General features: G+C 42.4%; 1 protein-coding gene across 4 annotated transcripts in view; it reads right to left on the bottom strand.

The window, feature by feature from the left end:
- Positions 1–19878, bottom strand: part of ADGRB3 (adhesion G protein-coupled receptor B3) — a 1641523-nt gene that overhangs the window by 759019 nt on the left and 862626 nt on the right. For all 4 annotated transcript variants that reach the window (XM_085610901.1, XM_085610903.1, XM_085610902.1 and 1 more), the window contains one exon: positions 10881–11075. In XM_085610901.1, the coding sequence (XP_085467027.1) occupies positions 10881–11075 (195 nt within the window). The remainder of the gene's footprint in view (positions 1–10880; positions 11076–19878) is intronic.

Below are 19878 nucleotides of genomic sequence, written 5' to 3'. Positions count from 1 at the left end.
AATCATGCAATTGCAGGATGACTGCTGCCCCATTCAGTGCGCATGTTGGGTTGGCTGGCTGTCTTACTATGGCCAGCGCAACGTGTGCACTGTAGACCTAGCAATCCCAGGGCTGTGGGTCAGCCAGGGAATTGCTGGCACGGACCTCCAGCCTAAAAATGACCGCTGGCTTAGCCTGCTCCCACCAATCCTGGAGCTGCACTCATGCTGAGAACAGATTGAGAGCAGCTCTGGGTTTGGTTGGATTTGTGTTCCACTGAATAGGAAGGAAGTCTTACCACTCCTGCTCGTGAACACCAGGGAAAAAGTGCCAGGGGAGCGGTATATATGGTAAGTTTGTCATCATTGTGCCACATCATATTTTAGGCCTGCTATCCGCCACTGTGCATTTTGCTCTTTCACAAGGAGAACATTCACAATGTAGTTCCTTTCAGTGCCAGTGACTTTATATTTACTCCATTAATGCTTTAGTGAGCTTAGAGCCAGATGTCACAGCAGGACACTTTTGATGTGAGGCCCATTCCAAGTTTGTCAGTTCTTGTCTGCTGCCAATAGTGTTGTAAATCCTTTTCGGAGGAGCATTTGTTTATTTAACTGACTGCAGATATTTCACAGTATACCAGTTTGTGTCCATTTGAAACTGTTCTGCATGAAGTTATGCCTTCTATCTTGCTTGCCTTCTTTCCTGCATTCTTTCTTTTCTCCCTTCTTCAATTCTTCCCTTCTTTCCTTCCCTTTCTTCTTTCCTTCATCTTTTCTTCCCTACCTTCTTTTATCTTTCATTCCTCCTTTCCTTCCTTCTTTCTATGTCTCTTTTTCTTTCTTGTCCTCTTTCCTTTTTTCTCATCTACTATGTCTTTCTTTCTTTCTTTCCTTCTTTCTTTTCTTCCATACCTTCCTTGTTTCCCTTTCTTTAATCCCTCATTCCCTTTATTTATTTATTTCTTTCCTTCTTTCTTTCCCTTTCTTTCCTTCCACCCTTCTTTCTGTTGTTCTTTCCCTTTCCTTCTTTCTCTTTTTCTTTGGTTCATTCTTTGCCATTCCTTTCTTCTTCCCCTTCCTTTTTTCTTTCTTTTCTTCTTTCTTTCCATCCTTCTTTCCCTTTTCTTTTTTGCGTCATCATCTTTCTTTTTTTCTTTCTTCAATTCTTCCTTGTCTTCGTTCTTGTTTTCTCGAATTCTTCTTTCATTCCCTTCTTTATTGCTTTCTTTCTTTACTTCTTTATTACCTCCGTTCTTTCTTTACTTTTGCCTATCTTTCTATTTTCTTTTTTTGTCTTCTTTTTTCATTTCCTTCCTTTTTCCCTTGTTAGATATGAGGGACTCTAGTTAGCAGAGGTAGGTACCTTTGACCAAATAGTGACCCTTGCTTCTAGGCAGGGTAAGGGGAAAACATACTGTAGATAACCCCTGCTCACCCCCTTGGTAGCTTGGCACGAGCAGACAGGCTTATCCCCAAGGAAATGTGTAAAGTATTTGTACCAACACTCACAGTAACACAGTGAGACACCACACAGGTTTATAAAAATAAAGTATATTTATCTAAGTTATGCAAGACCAAAACGACAAAACTCCAACACACACAATTAATACTCTTCTTTGAATGGTTCTTAGGAATGTTCTTTTAACAAACAAATGCTTAGTTTCTGTATTCCTTTTGAAAAATATAAGGGGATCAAAAACAGTCTCAGAATAAAAATAAGTTACTTGCAGAGACTGTATTTCTTCTAGTAAGCACTTAAAATATTGCAGATACTGTTCTTTTTAACACCTACGCAGTTCTCTTGTCCTCAACGGACTTCTCCCGTGGGGCTGCTCGCTCCGGCAGCGGTGACTGCAGAAGGAATGTGCCCCCAAGAATGCTGAAAACCAACAGGCTCCGTGGAGTAGGCCCTGGTACTGCAGCATGTCTGATGTGCCAGTACGGGCCATGAGGGGAGTACTTGAAGTCTGCTTTCTCCCGCAGGGCTGCTCGCTCCAGTAGCATTGACTGCAAAAGGAATGTACCCCCAAAAATGCTGAAAACCAACAGGCTCCGTGGAGGGGGCCCTGGTACCGCAGCATGTCTGATGTGCCGGTACGGGCCATCAAGGGAGTACTTGAAGTGGAGGCTTCACTCGGCGATGAAGACTGGAGCACTCTCCCACTCACACCCCGCCCAGGATCTGGACCGGAGTCCGAGCATTACCTGGGGGGGGTTGCCTTGCTCTCTTCCTCGCTCACATCAGACATCCTGTGGAGCAGCTCCGGCACCAGCAGCTGTTCTCTTGCCGAGGGGAGACTCCGGCTGCCAGGCGACGCGCTGTAGCCGATCGGGTTACGGCGCTCTCTCTCTCTCCTCTTGGATCTTAGGCATGTAACTCGGGCCAGCGACAGTGACGCTCCCTCACACCACACGGGGATGATCACAGCCTCGTAGATGACTCGGGCCAGCAACAGTGATGGCCTCGCAGTTGATCATGACTTCAGTTCCCTATGCATGGTCACACCCACACCACGGCGTAGAGGTGTTCTTTAAAAACAAAGTATTCCTCAGCAATACAAGCCTCACAAAGGGTGCCAGCTGTGCCCAGACACATGCACACAGCCGCTTAGAGGTGGTTTTGGAAACTTTGATGATCCTGAGTTTCCACAACAGGAGGCCAGCTCTTCTCAGGCCCTTGGAGACTTTTCCTGTAGGACACAGCACACAGCAAAGTCCTTCTTCAAGCAGGGGTACACAGCACACAGCAAAGTCCCTTGCCCTCTCCTTAGCAGAACAACAAACTGCAGGCCAGCCTTAGACACACAGCAAGGGCAGTACTCCTCAGTCTCTTCATCTATTCTCTTTGGCATCAGGTTCCTCTTGATCATAAAGTCGTCTAAATTATAGGGCTTTCAGCTGTAATTTTTATACCCCAAAAGTCTTTGTTCTCGATGTGTCAGGGGTCCTGGACCCAGTCCAAACCAGTTCTGGGTGTACTCTGCCAGTGCACAACTTCTTCCTTTGTGAATGTGGGCCAGGGTCTTCAGACGCACCGCAGGGGGTGGAGCCAGTCTTTTGTGGAAGGCAGGCACAGCCCTAGTCAGGGACAGATACTACTCCTCCCACCACTCCAAATGCAGATTGGCCTATTCAGCTCAGGCTGACTCACCCAGACTCCTGGAGCCACCCCAGCCCCTGTCACTCCAAAGCCAGACAGTCAATCCACAACCAGGCAGAGGCACACAGAAAGGTTGAACAAGAAAATAGCCACCTTCTAAAAGTGCTATTTTCAAACACAGAATTTATAAAACATCTTTACTAAAAGATGTGTTATTAAATTCTGAGTTCAGTGATACCAGACTCCAATTTATTCTCTCACTCCAATGGGAAGATATGCAGGTAAAAATGTTACACAGCATTCCCCATTCTGTCCTATGGGCAAGATAGCCTTTCAATAGTGAAAAACGAAATTGACAGTATTTCACTATCAGGACATAGTACACACACCAATACATGTCCTACCTTTTACAAACACTGCACCCTGCCCAGGGGGTACCTTGGGCCTACCATTGGGGTGTCCTATGTGTATCAGAAGGGAAGGGTAAGGCTTGGCAAGTGGGTACACTGGCAGGGTCAAAAATGACAGTTAGCAAACTGCGTGCAGGCACTGCGGTGGCAGGCCTGAGACATCTCTTAGGGGCTACTCATGTGGGTGGCACAATCAGTGGTGCAGGCCCACTAGTGGCATTTGATTTACCCGCCCTGGCACATGTAGTGCACTTTACTAGGGACCTACTGGTAAACAAATATGCCAATCACAATATCAATTAATACAGGGAGCACTTACACTTTTACACTGATCAGCCATGGCAAAGTGCCCAAAGCATCTAAACTGGCAAAAACGAAATCCAGCACAGCATCAAAGACACAGGAGGTAAAGGCAAAAAGTCAGGGAAAACCACGCCAAGGATGCCAGGTCTAACATCCCTCTTTCTTTTCTTTTATCTTTGTTTCATTTTTACTTGCCTTTTTTATTTTTATTTCTTTACTTTTTTCTTTCATGTCCTCTTTCTCAAAGGCAAGAGGCTAGCAGCCAGAAAGATTGGCTTCTCTAAGACTGTGTTGCCCAAGATCTTTTGTTTTTACATAGTTTCTTATTAGAGTTTTAAGCCAGATATCATGCATTTGTTTGTTGTTGTGTCAGTCACATTTTTCATCTACCCAATCCAGCACGTTTCAAGGGGCAATATGCCAGTCCATTTCTGCCATCGGCTGACTTCACTCTGAATTACAGCATGCTGTCTATTCACAGGAAGCACATCCACACACAAAGTAGTTCCTGCCAGTGCTAGGAAGTACTATGGTGATGTGTTCTTTTGTGAGACAAAAAACAATTTTACTTTCAGACAGTGATTTCTTTTTTACATTGATTAGAGCTAGGTAGCTTCCTGAACAATAAAGTTTTGCTAAATCCATGACAAAACAAAATAAGAATTGCCTAAAGGCTGGCGGCGAAGCCACATCTATTGTCTTTGCTAATGCTTGTTGTGCTTTGCCATGATTTAATTAATACTTTTTTGAGGTATCTAGATTTGAAAATGGTGTCAAGTGGGCTTCAGAGGATTCAAATTTAGCAATATTTTGGCAAGTGGAATAGCGAGCTTGAAACTCTTTATTTCTTTAATATTTTAATTTTTTATGAAATGTGAATTGTTGATGAAGAGCTCGAATACTGTTTTGTTTCAGTCATCTTAGAATTTGTGAATTTAGTCAAACACCTGAGTTGTGGAAAATAAATGTACAGAGAAGGGCAGGCATGTTAAGAACTCTTAAAGCACACAGGGACATTGGTAGGTTCCTAGAGGCCCTAAAAAACGGCACAAAAATAAAAGAAATACATTATAAGGACAGTAAAATAATGAAGTTCAAAAGAGTTAAGAACATGTGTCTGCCATTTTGCATTTGGGAATGATCCTAATGTTTTCAAGCATGTGAGATTCAGTGAATGCGTGAAATTTACAAGTGTAAAACCTAAAGTGAAATACAAACGTCATCACTGTAAGAAAGATCAAATTAGAGAGATGGTGAGGTAGGATGATAAAACGCACATGAGAATCAATGACTATCATCAATGTGAAATAGGAAAATTCATGCAGAACGCGCTTGCAAATAAATGAGAAAAAAATGGTGAATGTGGAGTTTCATGAAAAAAATTGGGTATTAAGGCATCAAGCCTGTGGTGGAGTGCAGGACACGGTAGGATGCATTGGCTACAGAGATGAGTCCAACCACTGGATTTCAAGGGTGTATTGCACAGGTCCTGGTCACTGGTCAGGCATGGTGTGCTACTGCTTGGATGAATGGGTGTGCACAGCGGGGACTGAACACATGACTGGTTGGGTGCAGGGCTTAGCCTTGCTTGCAACTGTTGGGTCACACGGGCGGTTGAGCACAGGACATAGTGAAAGGTATTGGACAGTGAAGACTAGGCACATGAATGTTAGCCCGGCATCCAATCACTAATGCTACTTTTGAAAAAAATGAGAAATTCACAGAAGGCAAGTACAGCTAAAAAAATAAGTTATGGCTTGTATTGCGGAAACACTTAAATCTTCCCACTGGAATTAAATGAAACCACAGTGTTAAAGTGATGCCATGGTTCAAATGCAGAACTTGAAAACCCCTAAATTGTGTCAGTTATTGTTTGCTACACAAACCTCCCCTGAAATATATAGCTAATAACCTTCAATATACCAAGTTTGGCTTAAAGTGATGTCTACGTGCTGTGTAGACTGCTTAAGAAAATGTTTTCAAAGGTTATTGTCTAAGTTAATGGTGCATTTGCAGAGGTGGGCAAACATCAATGTAATGTACGCATCAATGTAGATTATATTGTCAACAATATTCACAAAAACCAGAGCAGTGTTGGCCCTAGGACAACCACACTAGTGCTAGTTTTTAAATGTCCAGTGATAGCGCTCAACCTCTTGTGGTTCCACTGCTCAGGAACCACCACGTATACACCAAAAACTTTAACAAACAGGAAGCACTTCATGTGTTGCAAAAAAATCTTATTCTGGAAATTCAAAACAGTTCAAATGTCTCTCACATGATTATTTCTTCTTTTAATCCATATATGACGCTGAACATCCTGTGATTCTTGGCAAATCACTTACTCTCACAAACAAACAAAAATAAATGTGTCCTCATGTAATGCAACTGGTGCTATGTAAAGCGCTCCGATACCCGATTCGGATCAAGTTCGCGCTATATAAAACTTTGTTAAAAAATATATATATATGAGGAGGTAGCCATAATACAGTTTCCAAAGAACGTTTTTGGTTACATCAATACATCACACTTCAGCCTAGCCAACACGTTTCATGATGAAGAGGACTTTATCAGGGTTTGCAAAATCTCGAGAGAAACAACTATCCCATGACGGCGCATTTGCATGCTTTTCTGTATTACTCTGCAGAACTCACCTGAGAGAGACTGCTCTTTTAATGTCCTACTCACACCGGTACATTCCATGAAAGATCTTAATCTGTGTCTTAAAATTGTGTTTAACATAACACCAATGTAATTCTGTTATGTGTAACAATTGATGGTATCATAAGTGATAATGACAATGACATCAATGATGATGACATTAGGGATGCCATGTAGGATCTTGTCTGTGATCTTAACAATCATATATTTTCAGATGTCTTAAGTGATGTCATATTTGAAGTCATCTGAGATGTTATCTGTAATGTCATGTTTGAGTTCACGAGCAATGCATTGTGGTGGAATGCTTTATGGTTTATGTAGAGGTTTGTAACAGGAGAATTTCAAAGATTTCTTAATTCTGATTTTGAACCATAACATCACATCAATTGTGGTTTTTTTCTTTAAATAAATAGATAGCTAACCAGACACATAGACACATAGGAATGGTTAGTCTTGTATTATTCTCCATTAATGCCATTGTGAGAAAGTAGCTTATTAGTTAGGGTTAACTGAGGGCCACCACAAAAAATAAAAGTACTTTCTCACAACTGTTTCAGTGGTGGGGTAGGAGGTCTGGGAGAGATTTAGTTTCCTTCGCCTGTCCAACATCAGTGACCATTAACAATGTCTGCCCTGTCAAAGTGGTACCTCAGGTGACTGTTATTGATCACCCAGTGGTGGTGTCCTTACCAGTGCTTGATCAGCTCCTGACTGGTCTCCAAGCTTCTGTTAGCGCTTTCAGGATTGTGGAAGTGCAGGCCCATTGCAAAGTCCACAATGACCTGTACGAGTTCCTTGGGAGGTTTCTTCCACTCTTCCCAGACAACCCATCTGACAGGGTGCCCATGCAAATGTTCAAAGGGGCTGAAGCCTTCTACTTTTTGTGGTGCCATCCTTAAGGCAAATAAAAGGCATGGTAGAAGAATGTCCCACATTCATATGAGTTTCTCAGATAACCCAGTAATGATACATTTTATGCTCCTGTTGAATCTTTCCACAAACCCATTGGGTGGGAGTAATATAGGGTTATTATCTTGTAAATCACCCCACACTCATTCCACTTAAGATTCAAGTAAGCATTGGGTAGGCGAGGGGAGTGTGCCCCCACCCCCATGGACTCCTCACCATTGCTGTCACATTCTTCCTTGGACCACAGGAGTCCTGCCCTGGCCTTCATTTCCTCCAAGGCCCATTATATTTCTTCTAGTGTAAGCTTTTTTTCCTCTAGTGGTATAGCTGCCAGTTTGGCCCACAGCTTCTTTGCTAGCTGCCTGGTGCTGAGCTCCATCTGGTGGGTAGCCAGTTCAGAAGTACTTATGCTGGCAGAGTCCTTGTCACTCCTAGCCCTGGAGAAAGCACCAGAAAATTCATTTTGGGCTAGGCTGTTCCCTGCCTCTTCTTCCTCTGGGGTTTCCTCAATCAACCTCTTTCCAGGGCCTTTCCTGAGGATCTTTCATAGTCTGCCTTCCTGGCATTCAGGCCTATCGTCAGCTTCCTTTGCCTTGCACAGGGCCTTCATTTCCACTACTTTGAGGGTAGCCAGGAAAGCCAGATGAAACTCCACGGACTTAAGGTGCAAAAGTGGGAATCAAAACTAAAAATATTAAAAGTGAAACAATCAAAGACCCAATACCATATAAAAATCAAAAATCTTTTTTGTTGTTAATTAGGTGAGTGGTATTGCTAAACACAATGTCTGTACACCATTGTGAGAAAGTATTTTATTAGTTGGGGTGGATTGAGATCTACCACAAGTAATGATGTGACTATCCTGTTAGGTCCAGTAAAAGGTTTCAGTAATTAAAGCCTGAGCTCAAACTTTACTATCTATGACACAGCACAGAAAGGCTTCAATTAAAGGTTTAACTTAGAGAAGATTTATAAAGCATTTAATCACACCAAAACAGTTAAAAAGTAAAAAACACAAAAAAATTAAAACTGCACTCCAATTTTTAAAAATGGAGAATAATTTAATAGGCAAAGTGACACCAGAATGACAAAAATCTAGTAGGGGGAAACAGAGATATGTTTTTAAAAATGGAGACAAAAAGCACAAATACCAATGGTAATCAATGCTCGTGGTAAACATGGACCTTTTCAAGATTTGAGGCGGACCACGATGGAACTCAGCTAGGATACACCAACCAAGTTCAAAGATTTTACTATGGGAGTTAGTGTTTTTTCTGGAAGTCATAATTTATCAGTGAGGCAAGGCAGAAGGCTGTATCCGCGGAGGGCTCCATAATGTCAGATAGGCATTGGACAAGGTCTCTGTGAAGCTGTTTGTTTTGGTGTGAAAAGGAAAATTTGAATTTTGTGGCAAAGGAAGTCAAATCTGCCGTAACATTCTTTTGGAGCCTTTGTCTGATTTTTACCTTCAGGCTTAGTCTCTTTTTCGGGGTTTGAAATCCTCCAGTGGGACAAGGAAGTGGGCTATGTCCGAAAATGTCTCTCTGAGACTGGATACCTGCTCACTGAGGTCATGCTGAAATGGATTTACTGCTACCTAGAAGCTCTGTGTGAGAGAAACCTGTTTCTTCAACCCAGAGATATTGAGCCTTGGGCAAATCATCTTGGCAGATTTGTCCCAGTTCTCCAGAGGTCTTAAAGTGCAAACATATTCTAAGTCTCAGGATTCAGGAATGGTAGGAGAAGTCCAGTTATATACAGCCATGGGTCTTAGGACCTAAGGAACAGCCCTTGGTGACAAAGACCCACCCCAGCACAGGCCTCTAGCAGGGTCAAAGTCAGGTCCAGTTGGTACTGGTCAGCTAGCCACTTTGGGAAAAAAGGTCTCTTGCAGCTGGCTGTGTCCCTGTAGCCCCACAGGAAGACAGACAACTGACTTTGGAGACTTATTTTTCCTGGGTAAAAGTGGGACCTTCACAGATCTCAAACAGCAGGTGCAGTCCTTCTCCTGTTCTATCACAGGTTAAAAGTGTTCTGAAGGAGGTGCCTTATGGTGTCACATTTATGCTTGGCACTAGCTTGTAGGTGGGGGACTCCTTCCCCCTCCCTAACCATTAGGATGAATGTTTCCAGAGGTAACCTACACACTTTTGCAGCAGTTCCAATCTGTCCTACTGTCAACAATCCCACAGTTTCTCTCACTCACTAAATACAGGATGGAGAAATTGTTTTCCTTTTATGCAGAGCTTGAGTGCCAACCCAGAGTTTTGACAGTTAGATGCTAATACAAATTAGCCTCCAGGAGCTTCTGACAAGGAAAGAGTAACTTTCTAAAAGTCATTTTTCCATAATATTCATCAAAATCCTCTTCCAAGTTTGGCTTGCAGAAAATATTAAAAATAGTTATTTAATCATTTTTGTAGCTAGTCCCAAGTCTGACATAGCAGATTTGATATTTAATATTGCTACCAAGCTACCAAGTGTTTCCCTATGGGCTAGCTAGTCTCCCTACAAGTTGACCAGCAGCAGCTAGGCTGCAGCAGTAGGCCTTGAGTCATATTTGTATTGTCACAGTAGTAGATGGCACAGTAGTGATGTAGTCCATAGGTCACAGTTAACTTTCCATGCTATGGGACACCTCATACTATCGACTTATAGGAAAATGAAATAGGCCAATTAGGAGTAAACCAATGATGACATGTTTTAGGGGTCAGAATGCATGCACTGAGGCCTGGTTAGCAGTGTCTCGGTATGCAGAGTCAAAAAATCAGCAACATATGTCAGCAAAAAAATAGAGGTGACCTTGCAAAAGAGGCACTTACTCACTGCCAGCCTTTGGGATTTGGACGAACATGTGTTTTTTAAAACTCCCACAACCTGAGATATACTTGTTTGCACATAACACTTTTTTTTTTTATTGAATGTATATTTTGGTTCAGACAGTTTAAAAAGTGTGTATTTTCCAAATTGGGAATTCTCGGGTCATCTACAGTATAAACAAAAATAGAAAAATGTTTAATTATGTAGTTCAGAAAGTGGTGTTGTGGAAAAAAACCATGCTTTATTATGAAGTACATTCAGCCTGTTGAAGTAAGACATTTTTAAAGCTGATATCTGTAAGATGCAGTCAACAATAGGTCCTGATAGCAACGAAACATTTACATTTTAGTTTTCTCTCTTGAAAGAGAGTTTTATTAAGCAAAGGGTAATTGCAAAAGTTAGCTGTGTGGTTTGAGGATATCTTTATGCAAAAGCACTGTTAAAACTAGACACCAATTATGAGAACAGAATGTAATTGCCCAGATTCTAGGTCTTCCATTAGTAATCCACATTACAAAGGAATATTAGCTGCTATACATGGAAACAAAAATCACAGGTATGGCATAATCACTTTGAAATACAGATTTTGAAACCACTGCTATTACGCATTAAAAGCAGCCAAAAGTGTGATATAAAGGCAAAAAAAAACAAAATATGTTCAAATACCTAAGATGTTGTACTATGATATCTCTCACCTGTACACCATCGGATGCAGGAACATAACTTGCTCTTCTGAATGTGTCTGTCACATTTCTGAGAATTTCTACAGAGATGAGGAGATCCCCTGCATAGAAGTGCTTCCTCTGAGTTAGGTCCAACAGTGTCTTGGTTACCAGAGCCATCCCTTCACCTGCAAGTGTTCTTTGCCCCTTTGCAAGGTGTTCCTTGATCTGTGCGAATCAAATCAGGAAAATAAAATCAGAAACAAGATAGCTGAATTTTCATGCACTTCATCAGAAATCTTGGTTTTTTGTCAATAATATAGGGCATAAAGTAGAAGTTGGAGGACAGTTGTATATCTGTCAGATTAGTGGAGTAAATCACTCTGTCACCCTGATGGACATCCCTTCTTCCAAATCTAGAGGTGCAATGGCCCTCAGACATCTCTTAACCTTGGCAGAAACAATTGACACTGTGGTTCCTGACGATGTTGTAGATGTTTGACGATAGCTCCATCAAACAGCGCAGTCATAGGTCAAACTTTTAAAAGTTTAACTTTTTTCAAAAATAAACTCCTAAAGTGAGAGTTTGTTTTTGATAAGAGCTTTCTCTCATGTTGTGGGGTAATTTTCATTTTGTTACTGTCTCTTCCCTGTGACAGACAGAGAAGAAAACCATCCGAAAGTCCCACTCTATATTGGGCGGACCGTTGGGTGGCTAACTTCCTACAATCTGTACTCCATCAGAGGAGTATGTCAGTGACAGAGCCGATGTAGGCTCTGCTATCATTAAATATAAGTTCTTCCCAGCCCTACATCAGGCAGGTGGTCTGTGCGTTAGACAGAGAGGTAGTCCATGCCAATTTACTGGATTACCCTCTGCCTAAACGCTAAATCATCCCCTTAGGCTTTCCTATCAATATGTAAGATATTATTTTATTTTATATTATATAATCAATGCTGGTCGAGAGAAAAGAGAATCAGTTAGCGGATCATAAAAGATGCTTAATCTGTCAATATTGCAAGCTTTGATTAGGTTGACACTAAAACTTTTCAAAAGTGTCAACACAAGATACAATAGCAATATAAGGCAATGTTTTGCCCTGGTCAAAATCTTACAAAGGTAGACAGCATAGTTTTACCATGCTTCTCCTTGTATTAAGGGAAATGCAATTAATAGTAATTTTTGCAAACTAAACATTTGAGCCAGAGCAAAATATGCAGCACATTGAACATTCGCAAACCAGTATTTCTGTACTGTAATATATAACAGTAACAAGGAATGATTCATAAATAGCAAATGTTCATAATGATTTCATAGTAATTTCCTACATGCAAAAATACATTTTGGTAGGAATGGAACAAAATCTGTTTGTCCCATATTATACAGAAGGGCCCCTGTCACTTTTATATAGAAAAGGCATCGGGCCAGGGGTAAAAAATAAACAAGAACATAATCTCTTTCACAACAGAACAAAACCACACAACACTTTGCCGAATTTATTATATTCAGCATATTACTTAGCCATATTTTATTTATTTTTTGTTCTTTTTATCGTCATTACAAAATAAATCATTATTTGTACTTATTACAATTCAGACATATATTAATTTCTTTATATCATACAGTGTATTGTACATTTTACAATTATTACTTTGTTCACATTCATTTTACAAATCTAAAACACCTATACCTAAAAAAAACACAACTCTATTTAACCTCCCATATCACACTTTTTACTAACATCCCACTCACTCTGCAAACCATACATTCTTCATAAACCAGTCTGGAAAAACAGCAAACGTCCTACATACACCAACGGAGTCTCTTTAATTCTCTATTTATGGTGTAGTGGCACTGGACTAGACACATTAACAGTCAACACACGTTTCGGTGTTATTTAATGTCATGTTACCACCTTCTTCAGGGCCGTATTGTAATTAAATATGAATAGAACACATCGGGAGGGCAAAAGGGGAAATTCTCTCCTCTATTTCATATATGTGGTATAATATCCCATATATTTCAGGAGAAAAAGAGTGTCAGGGATTTCAGCCACTAGGAAGGCCAACTTCACATATATGACTGGGAAATCCTTCCCTTAGGGTTCCACTATAGTATCTTGCAGGTAGAAACGGTTGACTCTCTCATTAAATTCTGCTCATATATCCCGCAGGTATGAGAAATTCAACTCCGGGTGGCTAACCTCTCTTTTCTTACATGATGTTTTCCTGAATTTGTAGGACGAAATCCTACTAAACGGAGTCCATATTGTACCAATCTGTTTTCAAACTCTCCTCAACCTCCTCCAATGGGGTCCCGCCTCCACCTTCTACCACAAAACCTGTGAAAAATATCAAGGCAGGTAGGACCCTCTATTATATATTTGCAAAATCTGTTTGTACCATTCTTTGTTACACAAGGAGCAAACATGGTGTAAGATGAATTTGAATACTTTTCAACTAGTTCTAAGTTTACAATTGAGCCTCTTTTCAGGTTGCTACTGAAAAAGCACAATGGACAGTTTTACAGCAATGTCTGAGCCTGCACGGTAGTGTGGTCATATTATTCTCATTGTAAGAAATCTTGTTTGGTGTCCCCATGGCAAAGAAAGGTTACAGGACCCAATTGAATCAATGGGCCTTTTACCCTTTGAAATCCTGGGGCTTCCATAATGCAGCACCTGTAATTAGGTACATATGGCACTTGACTCTCAGGATAGCAAGACAGACTAATCCAAGGCTGAATCAGGCATGTGCTGTGGGCTTGAACAGCAAAATGCAGCAATGCACTACAACTCTTAAAAATCAAAACCCAGACAGTGCCTTTAGTTGAAAAAGGGCTTGTACTTTAAAGCGCACATAATTAAATATTATGCAAACAATCCTAAATATTTACAAAATTAAAGTGGAAATAATAATTTGGGACCCCTCATAAAAGGGTCTCACACAATCACATGGGTACAATTATCTATCCTAAAGAGTTATCAAAGAGGTCAACTAATTTTGTAAACCTCGTCTCTTCCCATTATCTGCAAGGTACATATGACTCTGTGCCTGTAGGTCCTAATATAGAGAACCAGCAATAATCCAATGTAGGCCCAATGGAGTAACAATTGGCTTTTCACAATCGAAAAAAAGTTGGCTCTTCAGACCTTGCCAATGTATTCACAATCAGTAATGAAGGACTATTGTTTTGATATAACAGTTCACATTTAGTAAAACAAGACTATTGACTTGAACATTTACATGTGGTCTCTGCTTGGGGAGATGACACAGAGTCCAGGCACAGCTAAAAATCAAATAACACTCATTATATGAGGTTTCTCTCTGAATACACAAACAGCCCTAGAGGCTACCTTGGAGCAGAGCAGTAATGTATTCCAGTCCCTGCCGTTTAAAGGGGATACAGGTGGTAGGTTCCCCCACCTCTAAGGCCAAAGTGAAAAAGTAGTGAAGTGTGCAATTAGACTACACAGATTTCTTCACAAGCCTACTTCCATGGGTGACATGCTTTGCTCACTGGCATCCTAAAACATTCCCCTTCCAAATACCGAATCTGTATGGTGTCACAATTACTTCATGGAAATCAGTAAAAGTTTACTGAGTACTATAATGGTATAGGTACATTTAATAAGAGGCGTCATGTCCTAAATTCTGTTGCTCATTAAGCGAACTCATGATTTTGACCAGCATTGATCCTTGGTGCAGTATTCCAAGGTGCAATACTCAATTACATAATTCTACTATAGGGTGTTTTGTGTAGTTTTCTGAAGGCAGACATATTCAAGGCACAGTTTTCCGTACAGTATATTTTAACTATAACACAATCTGCTTTTAAGATATTATTTCACCTACTACTATATTCATAGAGAGGATTACCTCTGCTGTTGCTCTATATTTCAGGTGTACATAACTTCAGCTGTTACACAATACTTTTTTGTGGCCCATCCAAGGTTCCAAATAGGGCAAATATTTATATAAAGGAATATCATTTTTGTTAACTTTACAGTAAACATTGATGCAAAGCTCTCAAAATGAAATGCTGTCTATCGTATGCCCCTGAGGATAAAGCCACCTGCAAAGCCACTGTTAAAAAATATGAATGTTTAGCATGTGGCACTCATATTGCCCTCTATTTCCAGAGAAGTGATTCCTCCTCTAAGTTGCCGGCACTGTATTCTCAATTGTAAAAATCTCCTACAGACAGAGGCATGCTGTAAATCCATCCGCCCTTCATATGCACTGTGCAACAGCCTTGTCACTTTCTTTCATGAGAAGGTTTTCTCCATTCAATTTAGCCTTTTCCCCTAAACAGCCACTTGACTCCACATTCTCTGCTCTGGAATCCTAAGACCGCTTCTCCCCCCAACGCCCTCCCCAGTCACAATGTGGTGTCAGAATTTGAAGAAGTCTTTCTTAATGAGACATTACATTTTCTCTTTTCTTTTAAATCTGGATCTACGTTGAATCCTTTCCTCCATGGGTAGCTGCTCTCCCCCTGACATCATGGGGGACCTTTCTGTACTGCTAAGCAATTCATTACCTCTGCTCTCATTTTGTCCCTAATAGTTGGAAACATACCCGAGTGACCCCACTTCGCACACCCCTCAGCTCATTCTTCTATTTGTGGAATTGTTAACCCATAGTGCATTTACTATTCTCATCTTAAACCCTGGAAAGGGTATAAATAAACAACATTAAGTGTATCTGCCAACTAACAACTAGTTAGACCCTGCTCAGTCCTGTTTTCATCCACATCACAGTATGGAAACCAAATTAGCATCTGTCACAGATGATCTCAGCCTTCTTATTGGCTAGGGCAGGTCAGCTGCTCCTGTTCTTTTAGATTTCTCGTCTACTGAGCTTTGACACAATTTCTCACTACATCATTCTAAATTGACTTTTCAGAGATAGGGATCTGCTAGCATGCCCTTAAAGGGATTGGCTCATTTCTCGACTTTAGAACTCAGATGGTTTCTCTTTCTTCCTTCAGTCCTAGACCTATCATTTTTAACTGTGGTCTCCTGTAGTGATCTTCAATATGCCTCAAGGCATAATGCCTACATCACCCCTTTAGCCATGTTGGGACAAACATTTAGTCGTCTCATTATAGCTTCTTCTGCTGATGACACCCAGATGATTATCTCCATCTCTAAAAATCAGCATTAACCCAAATCAACGTTTGCTCCTGCTTGAGCATGGTGGCCATTTGAAAGAGGAAACACTTCCTCAAACCTAACTTATAAAAGCGAGGTAATCGTGTATGACCAACAACCCAGCAACTTGAATCTGTCTTGGTGGCCCAAAGAATTAGGTCCTCTTCTGGTGCCAGCAGAATCTGCGAAAAATCTATGTTTCATCAATGATCACCATCTCTTTTTCCAAACAGATTAATCAGGTTATAGGCTACTGTTTTGCTCTTTTGAGAATGCTCAGGAAAATCCTTCCTCTGCTTCCTATCTCATGAATGAAAACTATGATTGACTCCCTCATCACTTCTCACCTTAATTGCAGGAATTCTTCGTATCCTAGTACCCCAAGCTATCTTCTCCACGGTTTTACAAGTTATGCCAATCACTCCAGCCTACTTGATTCTCAGTGCTAAGGTTTACTCATGAAGCTGCCTTGAGCTAACATCATTGGTTCTCCATTAAAAAGCACAAGTCTCTGTGTATCTTTCAAAGAGCAGATTTCAAATTAATCCCCATCGATTTAAGGAAAAAAATCCAAATAAAGCTCCCCATTCTCTGCTTTCCTCTACTGCCAACTGGGTTGTCTTTACCCTCATAGAGGAAAGCTAGAGTTCGGGGTCGCTCTCTCACTTAATGACCAATCTTTTCAATGCGCTAGCTATTTCCCATAGGAGCATTCCATGCCCTGATTTGCTAAGTAAAAAGCTGAAAAGATGGCTTTTTAGATAAGCCCATGGACTATTATTCATATCAGTTTTTCATAGTGAATGGGTTAATAGGAACTTCTGTCAATCTAAGGATCGGACTCGGACAGACCCATTAGCAAAACAAAATGCCACTACTTTTGCTGTGCCTATAAACATAAGAAATAGAGAAAATTGTTATCCTTCCTTTTTTACGTTCAATAAAGAAATGAAACTAAATTATTGGCAAATACATTTTTAGTGTAAAATCGGTCTACTGTATTTTTAATGTTGTTCATAGCTTGTGAATTATTGATTAGAATCTTTACAACTCGTAAAAAGTGATTTATAAGCAATTATTGTTTTACCTCTGTTTGTCTGATGATGCAATTTAATTTTGTATTTTTGCTCCGATACAAATGTCTTTCTGTAATATAGACAGCAGAAGAGTGTTTTCTTCGTCTCCTCACACAAAGTCAAAAAAATGCACAACTAATAAGGCAGGTTATTGTACTAGTACAAAGTTTCTGTATTCTCTGGTTGCTTCTCTGGTACTTCCAGGTACTCTCTAAAGATCATTAATCCTGGCTTTCTGTATCTCCTGCACGTCTGGGTTTGCTCTTTGTTGCTTCTCGGGGGACATTGCTGCTTTTAATTCAGCGCCTTCCTCTCTTGCTCCTGCGTAGACACTGGAGAGCATTTAGTCCGTCTGCCCGTGGATTGCTCTTCTGCTGCTGAGACCCACCACATGCCCAGCTCTCTCTCTCTCTCTCTGGTTCAGTGCTCTCCATGCATAACAGTATCTACACACTTGTCACAACAAGGGGAGTACTTTCGACTGTTTGTCATGCATCACAACAAAGTGCTTCCCACATGCTTCAAAATGCAAGACGCATCTCATTTCTATTAATATCGAAGAGAAGCCCTTAACCTTAAAGGGGAAAGAATGTGGCCTAAAGGCCAGAGCTTCTGACTTTGGAGCTAGGGAACCAGATTTGAGTCTTGGCGTTGGCTCGACATCCTGTGATTCTGGCGAATTACGCAGTCGCCCAGTACCTACCTAAAATGAATGTGCCCTTGTGTAATGTAACTAACTGATGCTCATGTAGAGCACTCTAATAACTTTGGGTCGAGATCGCGCTATATATAACTGCAAAAAGAAAAAAAATCTCACTCTCTTATTAATGGTGTTTCATTTGCTACGCTTGCTTGTTCACTAACATCAGGATGTGTCTGTAGTATCCTTCTGGATATGTTCTATTGTTCCACCGATGATGTAACCCACACTATTCACCCACCCACCACAGGCATCACCAGTCAGGTGACCCTGTCAATAAAAGGGGCCGGGCGCACGTGCCCTGGGCCAGTTACTGCACCATACTAACCAGTGTCTGTGTCCATCACTTCTCACCATGTGGGCCTGAGGCCCAACATTACACTGGCAACAAGGGGGCTGTGCCTGTGCATGCAGCAGCCCAGCAGATCAGGAAAGGGGGAGAGTATTGCCCGTGTCTAGGGCACCCCCTGCGAGGAGGTGCCAGACGCGCCCGATAGCCCGCGGGGCATGTGAAGAGCCCCGGGGCCGAAAGAGGTGATCAGGAGCCCACCCCGCACCTGCGATGGCCGAGAACGTAAGGTGGCATCCGATCCGACCGCAGGGAGGAAGATAAGTGCCCCGTGTGGCAAGTCCGGAGTCCGTGGCATGCCCATGCCACCAGCCTACTGAGGTCCAAAGGAGGAGCAAGCCGGGCGAAGCCCACCTGCATCGGTCATGATGACCAGACGGGCAGGAGGTGAGCCAGGGGTTTGTGGCAAGAAGTGAAGAGTGACCCCAAGTTGCGAGTGGGAGTCCACCCGGCATCTGGAGTGCCTGTGCACCGTCCAGGTGTGAGGTGAGTCCACTGGGCGGCAGAAGCGAAACAAAGGTTACCAGTAAAGAGGGGTGGAGTGTGGAAGCAAGTGACGGTGCCCTGCACACTGAAAGCGCGCCACACCAACCCTCTAAATGAGAGACAGGCCCCGTACCAAGGTGGACCTTGCCTGCCGGAAAGTCCCACAGGCCGCCCTATCTGCCGTTATGAATCCCGGTATGGAGTGAAATCTGGAGCCTGTTTGAGGACACGAGAACGACTGCAGCACTAGCAGAGCGAAACCGGCACGCTGCCGGTAAAGCAAAAATAGAAGTGCAGTGGGTGTCCCCATATCTGGTGGCCGGCGGAACCGTAGCGAGAGGAGAACGCCCACTGGCAATGGAAAGCAGAGGCCAAGCGTGTCCGCTCACAACGCAGGCAAAGTGAAAGGAGAAGTGCTGCACAAGCTTGAGCTGCATGCCCGATCGGCGGCATTGACAGAAGCGTGCACAGAGGGAACTGTTCCCCCCCCTCACAAGGCCAGTATTTAAAGTAAAAGACTTACCGGGCAATGACATGAGGTCCTGCTGCAGAGAGTGAGTCCCCGCACAGTGGACTTAGGCACCGTCATCCCGAAAGTGAGAGTGCACAAAGTACACAGCATAAAGGAAGCTGGCGGGGACGTTGAAAATAAAAAGACACTGCCATGATGTGGTGGATTAGCAGTACTGCACCAGCTTCCCAAGTGAAACACTGACATTTGCTAGGGAAACCGTAAAGGCTACTCAGGCAGAGAAAATGCAAAAGGATGGTGCCCAGCAAGAATGCCTGCGAGCTGCACCAAGGCCACGTGAAGCGAGTGTAAAGATGGACTGATGTGCCACAGTGATGCTAGGCCACCAAACAGCCTTTGAGGATAAAGAGACAATGCGCAGGAACGCGCCAGGAGTTCAGGGCACAACAGCACAGAGCGTTCAAGTAGCCCAAAACTGCCTCAGCCATGGAGGACGCTGCCAAGAAGCCCAAAGCTGCCCCGGCCAAGAGAAACATCAAGGGGCCAAGCCAGGTCCAGTGAAGGTGATAGGACCGAGAAGGAGTCAAGCCCCACAAAGGCGCAAGGAGAACGATGTCAGAGCGCGCAACCCCAGTGGCTGCTCGACACCAGCGAGGAAATTGCGCCACATGCCCCTAGTGGTGAACGGACATCACCGCAAGCTACAGAAAGGGCACACCAAGTGCCAGAAGGGGGGGGGGCCCGGAAGAAGGACCATGCACCCAGAAAACCGACGACATGGGCAGGTGCCCA

Source organism: Triturus cristatus, chromosome 6 (assembly GCF_964204655.1).
Source record: "Triturus cristatus chromosome 6, aTriCri1.1, whole genome shotgun sequence".
In the NCBI taxonomy this organism is placed as follows: domain Eukaryota; kingdom Metazoa; phylum Chordata; class Amphibia; order Caudata; family Salamandridae; genus Triturus; species Triturus cristatus.
The sequence above is the reverse complement of the archived record's forward strand: the minus strand, read 5'-3'. Positions and strand labels throughout refer to the sequence as shown.